This window comes from Eutrigla gurnardus, assembly GCF_963514095.1.
Source record: "Eutrigla gurnardus genome assembly, chromosome: 2".
NCBI lineage: Eukaryota > Metazoa > Chordata > Actinopteri > Perciformes > Triglidae > Eutrigla > Eutrigla gurnardus.
In genome coordinates, this window is record NC_139916.1 from 21,785,360 (window position 1) to 21,805,242 (window position 19,883).

A 19,883-nucleotide genomic window follows, 5' to 3' on the forward strand; every position below is an offset into this window, starting at 1 on the left:
GCCTTATTCCAACATGAGCTGCCCCGGGAACTAAACAGTACCATTCATTTTCACTTCTTCTAACTGTAAAATACTGTGGAATCGCTCACAGTCTGTCTCTCTGGCATGAAAAACCTAACAGCACGCAAGGCTACGTCAGAGTTATAACGAAACCATATCAGTGTAAACATTCACACATATTTGATAGAAAATTCCATAAAATTAAATGATGTCATCCACCAGGCCGCCGAAGCCCCATCATAAACACAGGCAGACTGGACAGCTGATAGAAACAGGTGCTGAGGTTCGGCCTGGCAGCTGAGCACAGCTTGGAGCATATGGCTGAGCCCCTCATGTGTGGATTGAAAATGTTTGTAGCTACCTGCATCATTCCCAAAACAGACAAGTGCTATTAAAGAAACTCTGTTTTAAAGTTACTACATGATATGAGGCTCTTGGACACTAAAAACACTAAAAATTACAACGGGGAATGGTGTGCCTTAAAATAAACAACCATGGCAGCACATGAAGTGTTTAAATAAATGTATAAAAAGAAAACTAGCACTCAGACTACCAACAACACAATTCATCTCTTTAATTGTCTGATGATTTTTCAAATGTTTAATAAGGTGTGAACAACTTTGTCAGAATATTAAAGATATAAATAAAACTACATTTATGCATCTTGAATAGGTTTAAGAGCTTCACTACACTACTTCACCTTTCCTATAAATAAGGTGTCAAATGTCAAACCACAACACAATGCAAAGCCAACAACTTTAGTTTTCATCTATTTGTTTTATCTCGTTTCAGCAACACCCTGAAGTCAAATCAGCTTTTTCTCGCAGTGTTCTCAACTCAAGTATCACGTGAGTATTTGCAAAAAAATAAATAAATAAATTATGTTGATATATTCATTATTAAAAGCAATCACGTTGTGAGTTGGAAATGAGCTAAATATTTGTTACTGGTACCATTGCAAGACAACCTTATTGATATAGCAAAAGGTTCTGCAGCCTTCAAACTTCACTGCATGTACAACAAGCCAGTTTCTTATTAAAATTACAACTGTTATAAGAAACCAACACACCAACAATTACTTCAATAATGACAGATGGAACAAAATACACAGGATACTACAATAATTTCCAACAATGAACACAATCTGTATTCTGATGTCGTTCTGTATTCCTGACACACAACAGCAGGAAATTCATTTTGTAATGCTGCTTAATTGATTGCAGTTGCATGCACACATGGATGACATTTTTTTGTCAGCATCCCTCCTTTTATTAAGGACAGATGACAGTAGAAGACAGTAATTAATGGCTGCATGAGTTAATGGCCGTCCTGAGCGTTTTGCCGTCTCCATAGAGACAGAGGAGCAGCGCAGAGCACACCTGAAGCTGTCCACTCTCTGACCAATAGCCTTCCCTGGCATGGAGAACCGTCTGCCCGGGCACACCACAGGGGCCGGGACACACTAACCTTTACCCTGGAAATATTGTTCTGCTTCCCTTTGTTATCACTTCCATTCATGTAATACAGCACTAATGAGCATGCTGCACTCGTATTCATATTGCCAGTACTCCTACTGCCTTTGTGCTGCGTGAATCAAACATGCAAAAAAAAAATATTAAAAAAAATTAAAAAAAGAAAATCACATGACGAATTCATTTACCAGAAATATTCCTTTTATTCATCTGTCACTTGTCTTGCTTTGTGCAAAAGAGTTTCAAGCAACTGGTTTGAGGGCGTCTTGTATCTAAAATCAAATGAGGGGTGAAGCCGGCAAATAAATCTAAAAGAAACAATAGAGCAAACGCAGAACCTTATTCCCACACTGGACCGAAAATAACTCTCCTTATCATTCAGCTGCAAGCGAGGGTGCACCGTCAGTTTACAGCCCCTCCGTACCCAGCACAGGGTATTTTTTGTGTGTTCACAAATACTGAGCCGTCAGATGAAAGAGAGGGCCGCTCCACTCAGGGATGGGAGTCCTCACACTGAATGCATGAGTGACTGATTACTTTCTTACCAGTTGAACCTCAACTCTCTACAAAGAGGAGCCTTAGCCCCAGCCTGAAGAGGCCAAACTAGAAACAAGGGCTTTCCAGATAATACAACATCACAGAATTGTGCGTTAAGGATCTCGCATCATTACAATGCACACAGCTGCTCTTCCTCAAACGTCAAGCTTCTTTTCTTTTTTACCCCCCCTTCCCCCCGCCAACTCAATTTATTCCGTTGTAGTATGGAGCAGAGAAAGTACAGACATTCTAGTTTCTAGAAGCAGACACGAGGGACGGTGTTCCTATCAGAAACAACAGAGGGCTGAACGTCTGTACGTAAACAGCCGTGTCAAACAGGCAGGCCCGAGAAAAGTTGCAAAGAAAGTTCATCCTGCGTTTTAAAACCTGGGTCAGCATTTGCGAAGGTCCATTTCTGCATAAGTGAGCACACAAACCCCAGTGCCTGTTCAAATAGTCTGCAGCTCTCTCTCAGGCAGCTCATGACAACAGCCCAGCAGCAGCACTGTTTGATCTCCAATGTTTTCCTTAATCTGGGTTGTCAAGGTTCGCTTGTTGGAGGCTGTTTACTTTACTTCTCCTACAAAAAAAGTGTTTTTTTTCCCCTCAGACAATGACTAATCCAAAGACCAAGAAGGAGGGAGCACTGCCATCAATAGTTGTTAAAGCTGCAGTTTCCCTTTTGTAAAATTTCAGATGGTTTTAGTCCCGCTGTTGCAAGCTGCAGACATACTGTAAAAAAAAAAAAAAAAAAAAAAAGGATTCAGGTAATATTTCATGCTTTTGTGTATGCCCTTCACTCAATAGACATACATAATCTGTATATTTTTAAAATAAAATTATAATTTTTTGGTGAATGTGTGTGACATCTCAAATGACTAATAAATCATGGACTAACAATACAAGACATTTGTTTATAATACGTGTATACACACTCACACACACACACACACACACACACACACATTTAAAAGCTGCACAGCGAAACTCACTATCATACTGGTACCCACTTGTCTGTAATACACCTGTTTTACAAATAAATTTATGATTTTATTTTATACAAATGTATTTGATTGTTTTGAATTTATTTCTAAAGGGGCAAAAAAATGTTTTGCTCAAGTACATAACTTTGCTCAGTCGGCTGGACTAACATAACGTTTCCACTTTCACACCACATAACACGCAATTGTTAATCCAACAAAATCCAAACTCTATGATTCATTCAAGTAACGATAAAGTGCTCTTCGACTTTAGCCTGATTTACAGTGGGAAATGACCGACTGTAGCCCACACCATGCCTGACTCGATCAAATCACTCAGCTCCAAACTTTTTGAGCAACACACTGTTAAATAAAACACGTGAGGAACGAATCATGCTGAGGAGTGACTTTAACTTGTCACGGCTATAATTAGAAAAAACAATTCCCTTCAATCCTTTTGTGTTAACGAAACGTTGAGTATCCGCTTTTAAACGTATTGTGCAGGCGACAGCCGCGCCGGAACAGCCGCCCTCTCCACGATGCAAAGCGACGGACGGCCGACAGATAGACGTCGCCCTGCCTGTTAGCCGAAGCTGTATTACACTTATAATAAGTACAGTTTGGGGCCGTGGCGTTACTGAATGCCTTCCTCTGGTCTTTCGGGGTTTGGGAGGACAGCTAGCACGTGCTGGGGGGTGAAAGCTCCGTCTCTGGTCTTCCTTCAAAGACAAATCACGGCACTCAAACTTCCCTTTCGCCGGGTGAACTTAACTTTTACGGCTGGATATCCTGAACAGGTAGCATTGTAATTAACTGTTAACGGCTACCACAAAAACAGCACGTTGGAGCCGACGAAAGTTAGAAAGGTGCATCGCCCCCCCACCCACCACCACCAGCACCCCGGGGTCTCGTGAGTAGCGTCAAACAAGTTAGAAGCCCAACTTTCCAACAAACAGAAAAAGTACAGGACACTCGTGAGTTAGCTTACTGACACAAACCAGCCGTTACAGAGACACGAAGACCGCGCTAACGTTACAGCAGCAACCAGCCCGCATGCTAATAATACAGGTGCTTTTTTTTACAAATGTGTTTATTTCTCTAATTGTTCCAAATGTAGAAACAGAAGCAACAGAAAGACGAAGACGAACTCCGTGTGTGTGTGCGTGTGTGCGTGTGAGTGCAGCATCCGCAGGTATACGATACAGCAAAGCTAACGTTAACGTTGCGATAATAGTGAAACTTACCAGGATGGGGGACGCTTTACAGCAGCTAAGAGGCGCACGCGGAGGGTACCGATTCGCTAGTACGAGATAAGGAACACCCGTGCACGCGAGCTTGTGTACCGACAACGCGTGCGACAACAAATCACACCGTAAACACCAACAATATTACTCCGCCCGCCTCGGTGGTGGTGGTGGTGGGGGGGACTAACTAACTAACTTAACTACAAGGAGAGGAAAAAAGAGATCTTCTTACCGAGGAGGGCGTCGAGAAAAAAAAAGCAAAATGTTGAGTTTCACACTGGCTGCCTCCCAGTCTGTCTCGCGGAGAGAGGCACGAGCACCTCTTTTAATGTTGTTATTAGATTTTAACACGCCGAGAAAAGAAGGGGAGAGAAAAGGGGAAGAATCGCGGATTTGGATGTTGTTGTTTAGATGTTCCAAGTCCGTGACGTCATATCCACCTGCTGTAAACAAGGCTCATTGCATCGCGGAACCTTCACAGAAACATCATAGTCACACAAGTACAATTCAGTAGCACTTAGCGGGTCCTTTCTATGGGGAAATGTAATGATATGCATTAGTTTTAGCCGAAAGTGTGACAGGAGAGAGGGGGCTGTCAGAAAAGCTAAAATGTCTAAGCTGACTAATTACTACCGAGACAGAATTAACTTATTATTAATTCAGAAAATTCTCCTGTCTTTCTTTTCTTTTTTCTTTTTTTTTCTTTTTTGATCTGAAGTTCAGCACAACTGGTCCAAAGCCTCAGTGCAGGAACAAAATGAAATGCTTTGACATAATAATCAAACGATGTTTAAACGGTGTTTTAACTGTGAAAACGGGGTACTATTGTGTTTTTAAAACCATAGCTAGATAACGTCAGTGCACGTTCTCTCACTTTGGTGTGGTTGTATTTTCTGGCATGTGAGACGATTTTTCATACATTTTTTTAAAAGGGACAACTCAAACAAAGTTATTAAGAATCTCTGCATTGTTATGTTTTTATTTATTTATTTAGTTATTGTGGTGTGGAAGTTGTGTGCACCCTTAAACCTCAACATGACTGTCACAAGATGTGCAAAAGAACATTATGACAGTAATTAAAATCTCTTGTCACTTGGCCCTGAAGAAGAGAGTTATAGTGGGCCAGTTCAACAGTCCAGTTAACACTCATTTTAAAGCAACATTAATTTAACCCCAAGAGAAAATATTTTAAGTCGGGGGGTTTTTGTCCTTGAGCAAGGTCTGAGGAGCACAACTCGTTTCGCTCAGTACATTACATTCATCATGGCTGTATCTGGGAGCAGGAAACTCTGTTTGTTAGGAGAGAGCGCCACCCTCTGGCCATGTACAGTCACAGGGAAATAACCAGAAGATATGTAATAAACTAGCGTGTGTGTGTGCGTGTGTGTGTGTGTGTGTGTGTGTGTGTGTGTGTGTGTGTGTGTGTGTGTGTGTGAGAGAGAGAGAGAGAGAGAGTTTATGAGTTTATATATTTTTGTTTTCATATTCTCTGCTGTGTCATTGTTACAGCCATGTTTCTGTCATAACCTGAAACCTTCCACACATGGGGTAAAACATTCTCACATTCCTCGGGTCAGACCTGCTACTTATGTATGACAGAGTAGGACAGAATTAAAATATTAATGCTTGGGCATATCATTAACATTATTAATACATTATTTAATCAATAAAAAGTCTATTTTTAATTCATCTCAATAATTTATGGCTTCCAGAAATAATAATCATTTTCAAATATTTCAACTTAGCCTTTTATGTTTTATGTCTACATGCATTATACTGTGTTACACATGTGTAACAGTAACTACTTATTGTAAGTCGCTTTGAACAAAAGCGTCTGCTAAATGCCCTAAATGTAAATGGAACTGCTTATTTGAGACCAAACACAATATAAACAAACCTTCATTCATAGTGCCTCTGACCCAAAACGAGGCCAAACAGGAAAAGACAAGATTACCTATTTCCTGTTACCTGCTTACTCTGGGGGGAAAATACCACTCTCACATTCATTGGCCCTGTGACCTTTATATATAATTACATTTGACAACAACAGTTTTAACATAAGATAATTGATAATAAAATAAATGGGGTAATATATTGTTACAGTTCATTGGTATAGTAATATTTACAAACGCCTATTAATTATATTAACATAAAATAGTAGTAATATTTCTTTTAAAATATATGTTAAAATATATATTTTTACATGTCCACAAACCCACAGCTCACAGTTGGTACGCCAAAACAAAATCCCACTGTGAAGGCATGTATTTATGTATGTATGTATGTACCGTATGTACACACACAGCTAGCAGGGCCGTCACAGTATGTATGTATGTATGTACTGTATGTATGTATGTATGTATGTATGTATGTCTGGGCCAACAATGCATATTGACACAGAACTGCATCATTCTGAGATTTTAAAAAGAAAAGACATCACAAACAGAAGCAAGACAAATTCTTGACACCAAAGACTTGACCTTTTGACCTCCCCACCACCACCACCATTCAGGCTTTTGCATGTTTGTCATGACAACATTCTTCCACTTAATGACGTTTTATCTCTTACAGTACTACATGACTCCCATTATACTGCTACAACAGGATAACAGGATTTGCAGTTTTGCTGTGATGTGTGTCTTTCATAGGATTACTGCAGGGGGGTTTTTTTTCTCTTCAAAAGGTTGTAAACATGATTGTCGGGTGTAATTAATGAGGAGGAGAAAACTCTGATGTATGTGCAGCTTTATGAAGACAATCTAACACATGATCTCTCTAATTCTTCAGCGGCTTGATCTGCATGTCAATACTGGATCTGTGAGCTCGGCGGAGCCCCACAGCCATGCGTCTGGGTCTGAATTTATTAGCGTGTTTTGTTGGGTGTCGCGCCGGTGATGCGTCGTCTGGATTAAGGCCCTGACTGGATGGAGTGTAGTTACAAATTAATTGAGGATCACTATCAGTTACGTAACGGCCTCTCCACACACACGCGTGCACACAACAAAGTAATTAGCTTTCTGTTAATTAGGTAATTAAGCAAATGAATGGGAGCTCCTCTTGATTTCCAAAGGGGGAAGGATGGCTTTCATACGGTGTTGTTGCTCCTTTTTGCTGCTGGGGGCTGTGTAGCACTCGGCATGTAATGAGAGGGAGAAGCTGCAGAGATAATGACCAGTAAAGGACCATCAAACGAGTGCAAGAAGGAGGAACTAGGGAAGATGATGCCTTGTTGTGCACCATTCTACAGATGAAGGGTTGATATGGCATGGCATTTTTATACCACTAATACATAAATAATAATACAAAAGGAGCTTACTCTTAATAAAGCATTGTACGATAATCTCAAATTTATTTTTTAAATGTATGAGGCCCACATGAAAATAAATTGTTTTGTTTTTTTATATTTATTACTTCCCAATAAATCATCCTTGAATGTCATTTTTTTGGCGTTACATTTAAAAAAAAAATGCCATTTAACTCTTCTGATCAAGAAAAGAAATACTGCAACACAAATCTCACTGACACCTCTATTAAATGTTCTTGTTTTCTTGAGGAATATATTCTTCTCTATGTTTCAAGTGTTCCTATTGGGATTGTCTCTGTCTGAATATAATTTAAATTGAAATCCAGAAAGACTCTTAAAAGTGGGGTTTGAATGTACATTATTTTTTGTTGTGAAACAGTATATTGTAGGTTTTCCAATATACAGCAATTTTAGGCTTTCCATCATCAGTAACTTCATACACAACTGTTCAATGCAAAAATACATGTTTTATTATGGCTGAAACTGATAACGTACCTGTCCACCACTAAGTCCAAAATGGCCTTTTGACATGAAGCACAGAGTAAAGTGTGACAAACAGTAGTCATCCTAAGATATGTTGGCTGGAAACGTGGACATCTATGGTCAACAAGGAAAAATGTAATAATAAAAAAACTCAATTATCAAGCACTACCTCAGTTTAGAACAACGTAGGTCATTTATTTGGCATTCATGTGTTTCTTACACAGATGATGAATTATGGTAACGCCTAGATTGTAGCAGTAAAAAAACATAGTTTCTACAGCTTCGCTGGAAGTTGGGTTTAAAACACACTGAGGCCAATTAAAAAAGCATGAGGTTATCAATCTAACTGTAAATTGAATGTTGCTGAATGTTGTTTCCCATTTCTCTTGCAGGCATACCAGTAATGTAGTTAGCTTAGCATGCGTGAAAGATGCTAAAACAGAGGTAACGCTCTTTGTTATGAATTGTGAAAGAAAAAAACACGCATAATGATAACTTGTATTTTCATTTCCATTTTATTTAGCCTACTTTGTCACTGCAAAAATCATGTTTACAAAGGAAATGTTGTCCCCTTACAACTAACACATCAACCAGTTGAGCTATAAAAGTGGTGTGACATACAATAATACCAGAAGCATTCGGTTTACTGGAGCCTACAGTAGAAGTGTGCTAGCGAAGGCAGCTCGCTTTGGGAGATGAAGCCCCATATTTGTAAAAAGGAGCAGATAGAAAAATATGTTTCTTATTAATAGCGATGTGATTTATTATTATGGACATTCTCAAATAGGTGAGGTCAGTGTAACTTCTGGTTGAAAGTGTACTCGTCTTGGAAGCAGCAGCAGAACTCAGGGACTATTGAAACTCGCTGCCATGTTAGTTTCTGAAAGATCAAATTTGATGTCCTATATCTACATCACATCAGGTTAAATATAGGAATAGCATGACCTCACGTTACTTCCTTTAAAGCAAACAAAGCTGTGTTTTTCTCTGTGTGTTACGGTTATAAGAGTTAAGCAAATTCGACACAACGGCAGGGGAAACGGGTAGAGACGAGTACTACGGCGCACCACTACGCTGAGCACAAACAAGTGCAGCATCTCATCAGAGCACTAAACAATTGTCAACTCCGTCTAGGGGAGCAGAGGGTCTACTTCCAACACGTGCATTAAAGGAAATGTCAAATGTAGCGTGGCTGAGAACATTCAAAGAGGCACCTTTCAGGACGGGTTTGGCTCTCACACTAAAGCTGAGTTTCTCAGGGCCATTTCTGCGCTGGGACGTGTTCTGATCCCCTGTGATGGCTTTGTAACTGAGGGACACTGTGATAGGAATAGGTAGTCATGTGCAATATTTCCAAGTGTTACCCTGATTTAACTTTGATGGGAACCGAACGGGACATTCAGAAGTGGATGAACTCCAACTGAAGAAAACATCATCAGGATACAGACTTCTTAAACGGCAGAGAAAGTGCTTTGGCACAGACTTAATTAAAACATGATATTACCGGAGATATCTTACATATCAAACAGTAAAACACACTCATTATGTAGCTGCGGGAATAAATTGTGGAGGTCCATTGGGCCGTGCAGAGAACAGGACCATGACAGTGCAGTTCAGTATAGGAGGAAGTCAAAAACCAACATGAACGAATGAACTCCAGGTGAGATTTACGCTGGATATACATTCTCTGAAGAGCTCAGCGCTCCAGGACCCACGTCAAAATGAAACAAGGCATCAGTCACTAAAAGTTATAAAAATATATTGATAACAATTTCCTCGTTCAATGTAAAACAATACCCTTGATTAGGTACGGGGCAGTGCCTTCAGGTAAAGGCAGGTACATAGTTCAGGTTAAAATGTTTAAAAAAAGAAAAGGTGCTTTAGGGTGATTTAATGTCTTGAGCGTCCTCCTTCAAAGGCATGATGTTCCATGTGAGCTGAAAAAGTCAAAGTGATTTATGGTGAGTTTGAACCCTTCTCTTCGGCATACAAATATCTTAGTACTGCATTACTTTTTGTTTTTTTAATATGAAAAAAAGTGCATACCCAGATAGCTTAAAAACGTCTACAAAAACCTGCTCTGTTTATGTGACTGTTTTAACAGCTTGTTAGAAATGTGTGCTTGTAGTAACAAGACTAGCCGATGTGAAGGAGCGTGGAGCAGGTATGAAGGCTCAGAGGGCACGTCTATGCCTCGTCATTAAAGCCCCGGCAGCCATGTCCACTCCTTAAATCATCTGCCGGCATGCCCCGGTTGGAACTATGTCCTTGAAACATGCATACTTCAGTAGTGAAGAAACATCTGTAAAGTTTAAGCTCATTTCCCAGTGATAGTGATAAATTTAATGTTTCAAGTCCCCGGGGCCCCCAGGCGGCCATCTGAGTGGGTCCCCAATACATTTGTTATAATTATGGTTATATTATTATTATTATTATTATTATTATTATTATTAATAAAAGTATATTTGAATCCATGAAAATAAGCTACTGTATGAAGGAAATAGTTTGACAAATATGCTTATTTTCTTCCTTTCTAAGAAGACATTCCTTTCTCTCGTGTGAAATATATGTGCAGGCAGTAAGAAAATGACAGCTGTGAAAATATGTTTCTTTAACACACGGCCTTCAACACATCTGGCCATCATCGCCATGCATACAGTATTGCTTCAGTGTATATTATTAAAATTAATTCTGTGCGTTGAGGATTGGTCATGTTGCAAAAAGCATTTAGTCTCTCCCGCCATGATTGAGACTATGAACCCGGTTTAAAGTGACCAGTGGATCATTTTGAGAGCGAGGTTTCCTTTGGTTATTTCTATGATTTGTATGTATTGATCACAATGGAGCATTATCAGGGAACAAATATGGTGCAGATAAAGTGTGTACTGCATCCTTTTAGAGTTGAATGCATCAGAGACGCAGGACGAGACTGCACTGAGCTCCATTTATAAAACCAAAGAGTACATATATAATATATGCAAGTGGGAAAAAAGGGGCATACTTACACTTATAAAAAACAGCTTTATAAGATAGTTTCGGCAGGAGCTCGTGGATCTTTTTCAAGATACTTGCTTCGTTAGCAAGAGATGCGTCGCTATTCCAGACTTGTACAACATCTTCCCGATCCCGAACGCTAACACTGACACCAACAACCTCGTCGTCTGGAGAATAAGGAGACAAAATAAGACAGTGGATAAATACTCAGCAGTGCAACTAGTCATCAGTGCAAGTTTGGACTTATAGTAGCTCACCTGAGGCACAGTAATCTGCAAACTGCTCCCCAATAGTAGCAAGTAACAATTCTTTCCAAACTGCAGACTGAAGCAAGAACATAGAAAAGCTAATTAATAAAAGGTTTTTATTGTTTTCACTGTGTGACAAGTAGCTCAACGAAGCGCAAAACCTACAGTGGTTTCTTTTGGTATTTTCATCTTCCATACTCCTCCTTTTGCGTTGCTTTCTTCTTCCCTGTTGGCGTAAATATTTTTTTAATTGATACCCACTATATAACAGCTGTAGCTTGAATACATATTTGAATTAAAACGACTTAAAGAGACAAAGAGACACAATGTTGGCTGATATAAGTTATCATAATACAAAAATGTCAAAATCAGAATGGTTGTAACAGGGAACCTTTAATATATGAACTGCCATCTATCATGTCACACGTCTAACTGATGGTCTTGTAATAACAATAAGGATTTAATGATTCCAAAATATAACAATGTAATAATTCAAGCCTTTATGACATACTTAAATGTGTTTTACATCACTTTACAGTTAAGTGGCTGTTCTGTTTTCATTATTACATGATCACTTTTTCTAGTATAATGCAGCTGGAGGACATTTTGTATTACTTTTTAACAATGACAGTAACGGCATGAGCTGCAGTTCAATTTGCCCTCTGTTCCTGTAGCGTTAAGCAGTATATAATCCTTGTATTTACAATAACACTCACCACAGTGGCCTCCGTTCTCCACGCATTAAGTGATAGCTACATCTCAGAGGCAGGGCTGTGGCTGCAGGGATGTTGTTGTATACACTCCAGAACATCTGTAAATAGAAAAGAAAATGTTGAAAAGAGCTGCCTTCCTTTCTTAAAGCTCCGAGACAAAAGTTGCTAAAGAATAACCATATTTAAAGATATTGAAAATTCTGCAAATGATCGTTAATCAGCAACTTCAGTACAAAATAATCTGCATCAGACCTCTATCTTAAAATAGAATGAGTCATGTTTAGTGCCTTTGTAGATCCGCTGTGATCTGTATATTGTAATGAACAAGTAATGACAGCCAGTACAAAACTGACAATGTGGAAAAACTCATTGAATGAACCCTCAGGATGTTCATTAATGTTTTCGACTAAAAGAAAGGAAAGGAAGAATGAAATGTTGGACACCCCTGTTAAAGATTAATACTATAGTACTAACGATGCCAAATCCAAAATGTGTCTTTTCATATTTCCCTGTATATCACACTTTGCTTGTCTGTATATTTTCCAGGTTTTGTTATAGCAGGCTAACCTACGACCATATACTCCATCAACATTGCTCTCAGGTGTGAAAAGCTTTGAATTTTAGCTTTAATTCAATACAACGAACACGATAACCTGACGTACTGGGTTTTGTGCGTCTCAAGCTGCTACAAGCTGGCCTCACTTCCATGTTTACAAAAATTAGCAATGTAAAGGAAACTTAGATTTGGATTATGTGCATCTTTGTATCAAAAAATCAGTCAATGAATTGACTTCCCCTCAACAACAGACAAGCCATCAGCATCAGTAACACGAGCACTGAAACAGTCGATCCAAACCTAGTGTCACTCTTGCCAAACTACTATATGTTCATCAAGAGGAACTTTACACAAGGTAGGACCCAGCAGGATTCCAGGTCAGGCGTGGGACTTCAGACTCGTGGTGTCAGCGTTACCGGAGCAGAACCAGACCGGTACTTTTGTCATAAAAATGCCATTGTGTGTCTCCGTTCAAAATCCGCTCCGCTCGCGCTCACATGCACTGATGCAGGCCGAGTGTTTACTAGAAATATGTGCAGACGGGACTTGTCAGTGAAGTTTCAGTCATGTTCGCTATCGTGATGACTTCGAGAACTTTGAAAACAACATCAAGCCATGCGTGTCTCGTATTACGACGTGATGACGTATGTAGAAGAGGCAATCGGACCTTGGCCCGTTTGGGCTGGAGCAGCGTGAGTGCAAACTGACTGGGACCCCCTGTGGGGGGGGGCAATCGTGCGGAGGCCCGGTACGGATCAAATGGCCCTGGTGTGAGTGTGCCCTGAATCTCACCTGAACACTTTGCACAGTGTAGATCTTCTTCAGATTGGATTCGCATTCTGCAGCCGTCGTGCCGGGTAGAGACCTAGGAGAACAAGAGAAAACGGTTTCAGGTACCAGTAAGGGAAAACTGATGGAACAATGAGGACACAAGTCGACTGTGATGCTTAGTTTTTCTAATAATTTCATTTGAAGGGAGGTTTAATAAAAAATATTCACGTCTATATTGATTATATAGTGCATGCATACAGTAATAATATAAGTTTGAATATTCCAATCTAGTTTTTGATAGATAGCCCAACAGCAATGCCAAATGCACCCCAACTTCACAAACACCAAGCTGTCTTACTTTGGGCTGCAACTCAAATATACGTTTATTAATGGATTATAATATCTTGATTATTTTTCATTCTATTAATCATTTAAACAGTTAAGAAACAGCCATTGCAAGTTCTGAGCCCAGGTCATATTTTGTTTATTTATAGTTATTTATTTGCTTATGTTGTCTTACTTTTTACTTTTTTTTTTTTTTTTTATTTTAAATGTGAAAATGTGCTCATCAATAAGTCAATTGGCTGTAATAGTTTCGTTATCTTGACTGGTGGTGTGTCCTCTTCGGTCCTTTGAAAGGTTTCTGGAGTTTACTCATTGATATTTTCTCCTCCAAGTCAACACGCTGAGTAAACAAAAGAGGACTAGAAACCTTTGCTCCAGGCGGAAGGTGAAACAATAAACAGTGTCACGTTCCCATGACGTCATAAAAGAGAAGGAAAGCGGAGACCGCTGCAGAGATATGCTACTTTGCACCAATAACTGTGATTTTTTATTTGAATGTTTGGCTTCTGAGAAACATTTAGCAACTGTGCTACTTGTCCGACCCTCACCCCTCCGAGGCTGCCTGCTGGGACTCGCCGCTAGAGACACTTAAACTGCGTGTTTGAACCCTAAAAAAGCAGCCAGGTAAACGTGTCCTCTGCGTTACGTAGGAGCATTAGCTTGGATAGCAGCATAGCCGGGAAAATGCTAATTTTTAACGGTATTATGAAGAGAATGGCGTCATATTCAACACTCCGCCGCGATTTCTGTTGAAGGCCTCCGGGAAGCTGTGGCCTTGACTCGGGTGTTTTTCCTGCATCGTCCCGGCTCGTCCCGGGCTAGAGACTCAACAGACGACGCGGCCGGACCGGCGACACATTACCTGTCCAGCCAAAACGTCCAAGGTGAATGCAAAGGCAGCGTCGTCGCCTCGTCTTCTCGGTGTTTCTTTGTGATGTTTTCCAACTCTTTCTCGTCGATGTCAATGCTGTTTTCGGGGGGGACCGCCGGGGCGCTCCGGGCTCCTCGGTCCGTCTGGACGTCCGTCTGACCCGCGGGGACCGACATGGCTACAGACACACGGATAACCGTTTTATACCCGTCTGTGTGGATCTCCTTAATAAAAGCAGCCGGTCTGGCTTTATCTCCAGATACCGAGACACACTACCGCTTTTCCGCCCACCGACTGACGTACCTGCGTCACTGGGCAGCTACGTCACAGTTGGTCCATCCCAGAGCAGGGGGGCGGGAAGAGTGAGACCTCACTCTGTTTGTTTGTTCGGGTCCCACCAGCCTCTGCATCATTTCTCTCTATGGGAGAAGTGGTCATACACAAATATGGATACATATATTAAACTACCATTCTCAAAAGAAAGATCAGCATGAGTGAGTGTTTTTGCAACTGTAGTTTAAAAAAATAAATATAAGTTACTCTACACATTAAGGGCTCTGTATGCTGCCATGCACTTGTATATCACAATACAATATATCAACCAGAGACCACATTTGTCATCCGGATATTAATATTGACATACTTTATTAATACAGTAATAAACCTTTGATTCTGAATTAAAGCAATATTCTTGTAATTATTGTGCAGACTGAATACCAAGGCAAATTCCCTGTATGTGAAAACGTTCTTGGCAATAAACTCCTTTGTGATTGTGATTCTGATTGTGATCTTCCCACCATTTTTAATATATTGAACATTACCTCCAGGCCATGGTGTGAAATAAACACATGAAACTGTCTTCTACATGTTTAGAATTTGTTATTGCATCCAAATATTGAGTTGATTTATCGTGATTTTTTGGATTCACAGTAATCGTGTAATATTCTAACATTTGAAGATCACAGACGAGAGCCCCCAATATAGATGGAGCAGACATTTGTCCAATGATTCAGGGAATAGTATTTTATCACCTGAATGTATATAAAGTCCAAAGCTGCGCTGCGTACTAAAAAGCATTTCTTATCTTAAAAAAGGGATCCCCACAGACCAGAAAATGGGCGACATTGTCTTTATTTGTATTGAGTGAGGCATCGTCTTTTTACACGATCTTCAGTCTCGAGCCCATGTTGCTTGTTTTAGGGCACTTCAGCTAAAGTCAAAGTAGGTCTGCTGTGCGAACTCCGATAAGACAGTTGCTCTTTGACTTCGGATATAAACATTTAAACACATTTTATTTAATCTAATCTAGTCTGTCTAATCTAGTCTGTCTGTCTGTATGTCTGTCTGTCTGTCTGCCTGCCTGCCTGTCTGTCTGTCTGCCTGTCTGTCTGACAAAGCATCAGACTTTGGCCTGCCGGTGTGGGTCCTGGTCAGGTGTGAGCTCATGACGCTCCTTGGCGCTGGCTGCAGGGGGTGCTGGTGAACCACTGCAGCAGCAGGTGCAGCCTCGTCACATGATGACAATAACAGAACAATATGTAATTATGAACACATTATCGTATCACAGATGATGTGTCTTTATCCCTGTGCCTTTCAGGAAAACACAACTTGTTTGTTTTTCTCAGAATCCAAATGGTCTCTGCAGCTGTTTTCAAGCTGCTTGTCAAATCCTTCTGAGGCATCATCACATACTTCTTTGTCAGATCCACTTTGCCTCCGCAGATTTCTCTTCTGGGATACCACTGTATGTATTATGCAGCTGTTTACCTCATCTGAACCCACACTGTGTAACTCTAACTCTGTAGGCCTATTACCGTGCCATCCTCTAACATCAGCTCCAGATGTGTGATCTCACTGTAAATGCAGCTGTGTGTGGACTTTGGGGGAGCATGTGAGTGTAATAATGCCTTTTAGGTTTACTGATGGCCAAACATAACCACCATGAATAATGTGCAGACATGAATCTTTGTCATAAATGGCTCAGTGTATTTTACATGAGCATTCCAAACAACAAGGACAGAGAGCAGTCTGGATGTTGTTGGTGATGAATTCATGTCTTGGTTGTTTTATTTTATAACGGTGTACTTTTAATCTTCTAAGACCTCATAAAAAAGTCATACGAGTTACAGTTATGACCTATGACATGTCCTTATAATATAATATTTAATAATCCTATCTTTGCTTTGAGTCATTTTTCATAACCTGCTCTCCAAATACTCTGCAGTGTCTCTGTCTATCGGTCAACATTTGCATGTGTGCATACAGACTCCCTATAGATTGCAATAGACGAGCACCGGCGGATGAGGCTGAGACTGATCCCAGGCCGGTTCACTAGCAGCAAGCGGACGTGCGTCGCATAAAGCTCAGACGCTGCTGTGTCACATCCACTGATGGAGCCACACTGACGCTCCCACCTCCGCAGCTTCCCGTCTCCGCTCGGCGTCTACGAGCCCGTCTGCTTCTGTAGCCTACATATTTAAAGATGGATGTATAAGTCATGTTTTAGCCGCCGCTGGTGAGGCCGTGGGTGCGTAATTGCGCCATGCTTTCGCACAACGCCGGCTGCTTTTTCATTCCTCAAGACGAACGGGAGACCTCCGCCATCGGTGGAGATTGAGATGTGTTTTGTGAGCCGCTCGTCTGCTGAACGGCTGCTTCCCGACATGCTGCTGAAAGCCGAGCCGGGCTGCCTCCACTCAACACAGACAACGGACGGGGACGCGTTTTGTACCGGACACTTGTGAGATGAGGGACAAGAAGAAGAAAAAGAAATATTAGATGCTGTTTTGGTTTGTTTGTGGTGGGGATCACAGCCCATCGGGATGGACGCGAGCCGATGTTTCTGAGCGGAATGTATGCCCGTGTTTGTATTTTCTGTTAAAGAGGCGGCGGATCGTGTTGATGTCGCGTTCCTTTCAGCCCCGGCAGGATACTCCCGCTCGTCGGTGAATTGATGTGGGGATACGCGCTACCTCGGCGGCATCGATGGCAAACACAAGCGAGTTCGGGGAGAGCAGCGCGTCCTTACAGAACTACGCGTCCGCGGCCTCTGCGGTCAAACTGGCCTCCCTGGGTCTGATCACGGGCGTCAGCCTGCTGGGCAACGCGTCGCTGTCGCTGCTGCTGCTGAAGGACAGCTCGCTGCGCAAGGCGCCCTACTACTTCCTGCTGGACCTGTGCCTGGCGGACGTGGTCCGCGCCGCCGTCTGCTTCCCCTTCGTGATGGCATCGATCGGCGGCGGCTCCGCCTGGCCGTACAGCGCGCTCAGCTGCAAGATCGTCGCCTTCATGTCGGTGCTCTTCTGCTTCCACGTCGCCTTCCTGCTCTTCTGCGTGAGCGTCACCCGCTACATGGCGATCGCCCACCACCGCTTCTACTACAAGCGCATGAACCTGTGCACGTGCGTGGCGGTGATCTGCATGGTGTGGACGCTGTCCGCGGCCATGGCGTTCCCCCCGGTCTTCGACGTGGGCACCTACACGTTCATCCGCGAGGAGGAGCAGTGCACCTTCGAGCACCGCTACGTGAAGGCGAACGACACGCTGGGCTTCATGCTGATGCTGGCGGTCATCGTGGGCACGACCCATGTGGTCTACGTCAAGATGCTGTGCTTCGTCTACGACCACCGCAAGATGAAGCCGGCTCAGCTGGTCCCGGCCATCAGCCAGAACTGGACCTTCCACGGGCCCGGGGCCACCGGGCAGGCCGCCGCCAACTGGATCGCCGGCTTCGGCCGCGGACCCACCCCGCCGACGCTGGTGGGCATCAGGCAAGCGTCGCACCCCGGCAACAGGAGGCTGCTGGTGCTGGACGAGTTTAAGATGGAGAAACGGATCGGGAAGATGTACTACATGATCACGCTGACCTTCCTGGTGCTGTGGGCTCCGTACATATGCGCCTGCTACCTGAGAATATTTGTGCGCGGAGCTCCGGTCCCGCAGCTCTACCTGAGCGCGGCGGTGTGGATGAGCTTCGCCCAGGCGGGAGCGAACCCCATCATCAGCTTCCTGTTCAACAAGGAGCTCCGGATGCGCCTCAGAGCCTGTTTCCCCAGCTGCCTGGGAACTCAGACCCCCATGGAGCCCTACTGTGTCATTTGACCCGCATAGGCCGCTCTCATATACTGCCAAAGACACATTACATCTCCTTTCAGAATGTAGGCGCAGACACAGACAGACTGGACCGTGATGAGGAGGGTGAACTCACTTCAGTTCAATTAACACACTTTTTTTAAATTATTTGTGGCAAAGATTTTAATCTGACAAAAACCTGATTATGATGTAAATCCATATTTGCTCATCCGAATTAGGTTATTCACACTATTGTGATGCTTTCCCATTGCCACTCTTTCATTTACCCTCTGAAATGTAGGTGACATTCATTCAGGGTGTTGCCTGTATGAAAGTTATGAAGAGACATTTTTATGCCCTGTTCAATACAGCAACTTTTGTTTGGCCCACCACACTGTTGTAAACGAATGTCACTTTGGCTATCTTTGTATATTTTGAAATGATGTCCCCACACATCCGTTTGAGGTTGTTTACCTTTTACAGAACCGATGACTGCAACACAACAGAACTATTTTATCAATCGGTTTCTCTCTAGAATCTGTGACGTACATGGTTTCTAGCCGTTTGGATACCACAAATGAGATGAAGATCTCAGTATATTTTTAATGAAGACAGCGTCACATTTGTAAATACTGTAAAGCCCCCCCTTCTTTCCTCCTCATTCTTTCTGCTTTTTTAACCGGATATGTTGTATATTTCATAATACACTGGGGTTCTTTGCGTTGAAAGGGTTGTTAAAACTCACTTTAAAAAAAGGTATTTTGCAAAAACATCATTGATTTGGTGCTTTGAAAGGGATGTTTGCATTGTTTGTATCTCTTAGCAAATAAATAAGAAATGGATGATAAGGTGTTTGGGATCTATAATCTGTCTTGAACAAGGTGGTTCTTCTGTTGATAACATACTCACCAGCAGCACTCATCCACTCAGTGTTTTCCTCTATTTCCTGTTTCCTGACAGTCCCATGAGCAGGTGTGAGCTTGTTGCATTGGTTTTTAAATGAAGAGAGGGGGACGGACATGTTTAAAGATTTTCCAGTTGCTCCCTATATTTAAACAAATCAATACGGACATTGTTATCTCCATGTTTCTGTTGTGGAGTTCTCACAGCGCCTTTAAGGATGCTGACATCATGTCTTTGGGGGGGGGGGTTTTCTGGGACTTAGGGGGTTTAAAGGGCACTCCAGCCATTTAGAATCGCGTTTAATAAAGTCAGGGGACTCACAAGAGACGGATTAAAACAAGAACTGAAACAGCCAGAAATAAAAATATCTGGATTCCTACATTTCCCACAA

The 19,883-nt window shown here is 42.0% G+C and overlaps 4 protein-coding genes across 8 annotated transcripts in view; 1 reads left to right on the forward strand and 3 right to left on the reverse strand.

The window, feature by feature from the left end:
• The window catches only part of foxp1b (forkhead box P1b), a 145,642-nt gene extending 141,282 nt beyond the window's left edge, over nt 1-4,360 (reverse strand). For all 5 annotated transcript variants that reach the window (XM_084037673.1, XM_084037676.1, XM_084037675.1 and 2 more), the window contains exon 1: nt 4,234-4,360. The gene's annotated coding sequence lies outside the window, so the exon portion shown is untranslated. The remainder of the gene's footprint in view (nt 1-4,233) is intronic.
• mdfic2 (MyoD family inhibitor domain containing 2) overlaps nt 1-19,883 on the reverse strand; it is a 230,463-nt gene that overhangs the window by 200,995 nt on the left and 9,585 nt on the right. The gene's annotated exons all lie outside the window — the stretch shown is intronic.
• Nucleotides 8,523-14,821, reverse strand: LOC311033212 (eukaryotic translation initiation factor 4E type 3-like). Its single transcript, XM_084040480.1, has 7 exons — nt 14,510-14,821; nt 13,324-13,396; nt 11,979-12,073; nt 11,428-11,488; nt 11,272-11,338; nt 11,026-11,181; nt 8,523-9,957 (listed from the first exon to the last, which is right to left on the reverse strand). The coding sequence occupies exons 1-7, from the start codon at nt 14,692-14,694 to the stop codon at nt 9,911-9,913; spliced, it is 684 nt and encodes a 227-aa protein (XP_083896606.1). The 5' UTR covers nt 14,695-14,821; the 3' UTR covers nt 8,523-9,910.
• Nucleotides 16,832-19,398, forward strand: gpr27 (G protein-coupled receptor 27). Its single transcript, XM_084022760.1, has one exon. The coding sequence runs from the start codon at nt 17,504-17,506 to the stop codon at nt 18,617-18,619; it is 1,116 nt and encodes a 371-aa protein (XP_083878886.1). The 5' UTR covers nt 16,832-17,503; the 3' UTR covers nt 18,620-19,398.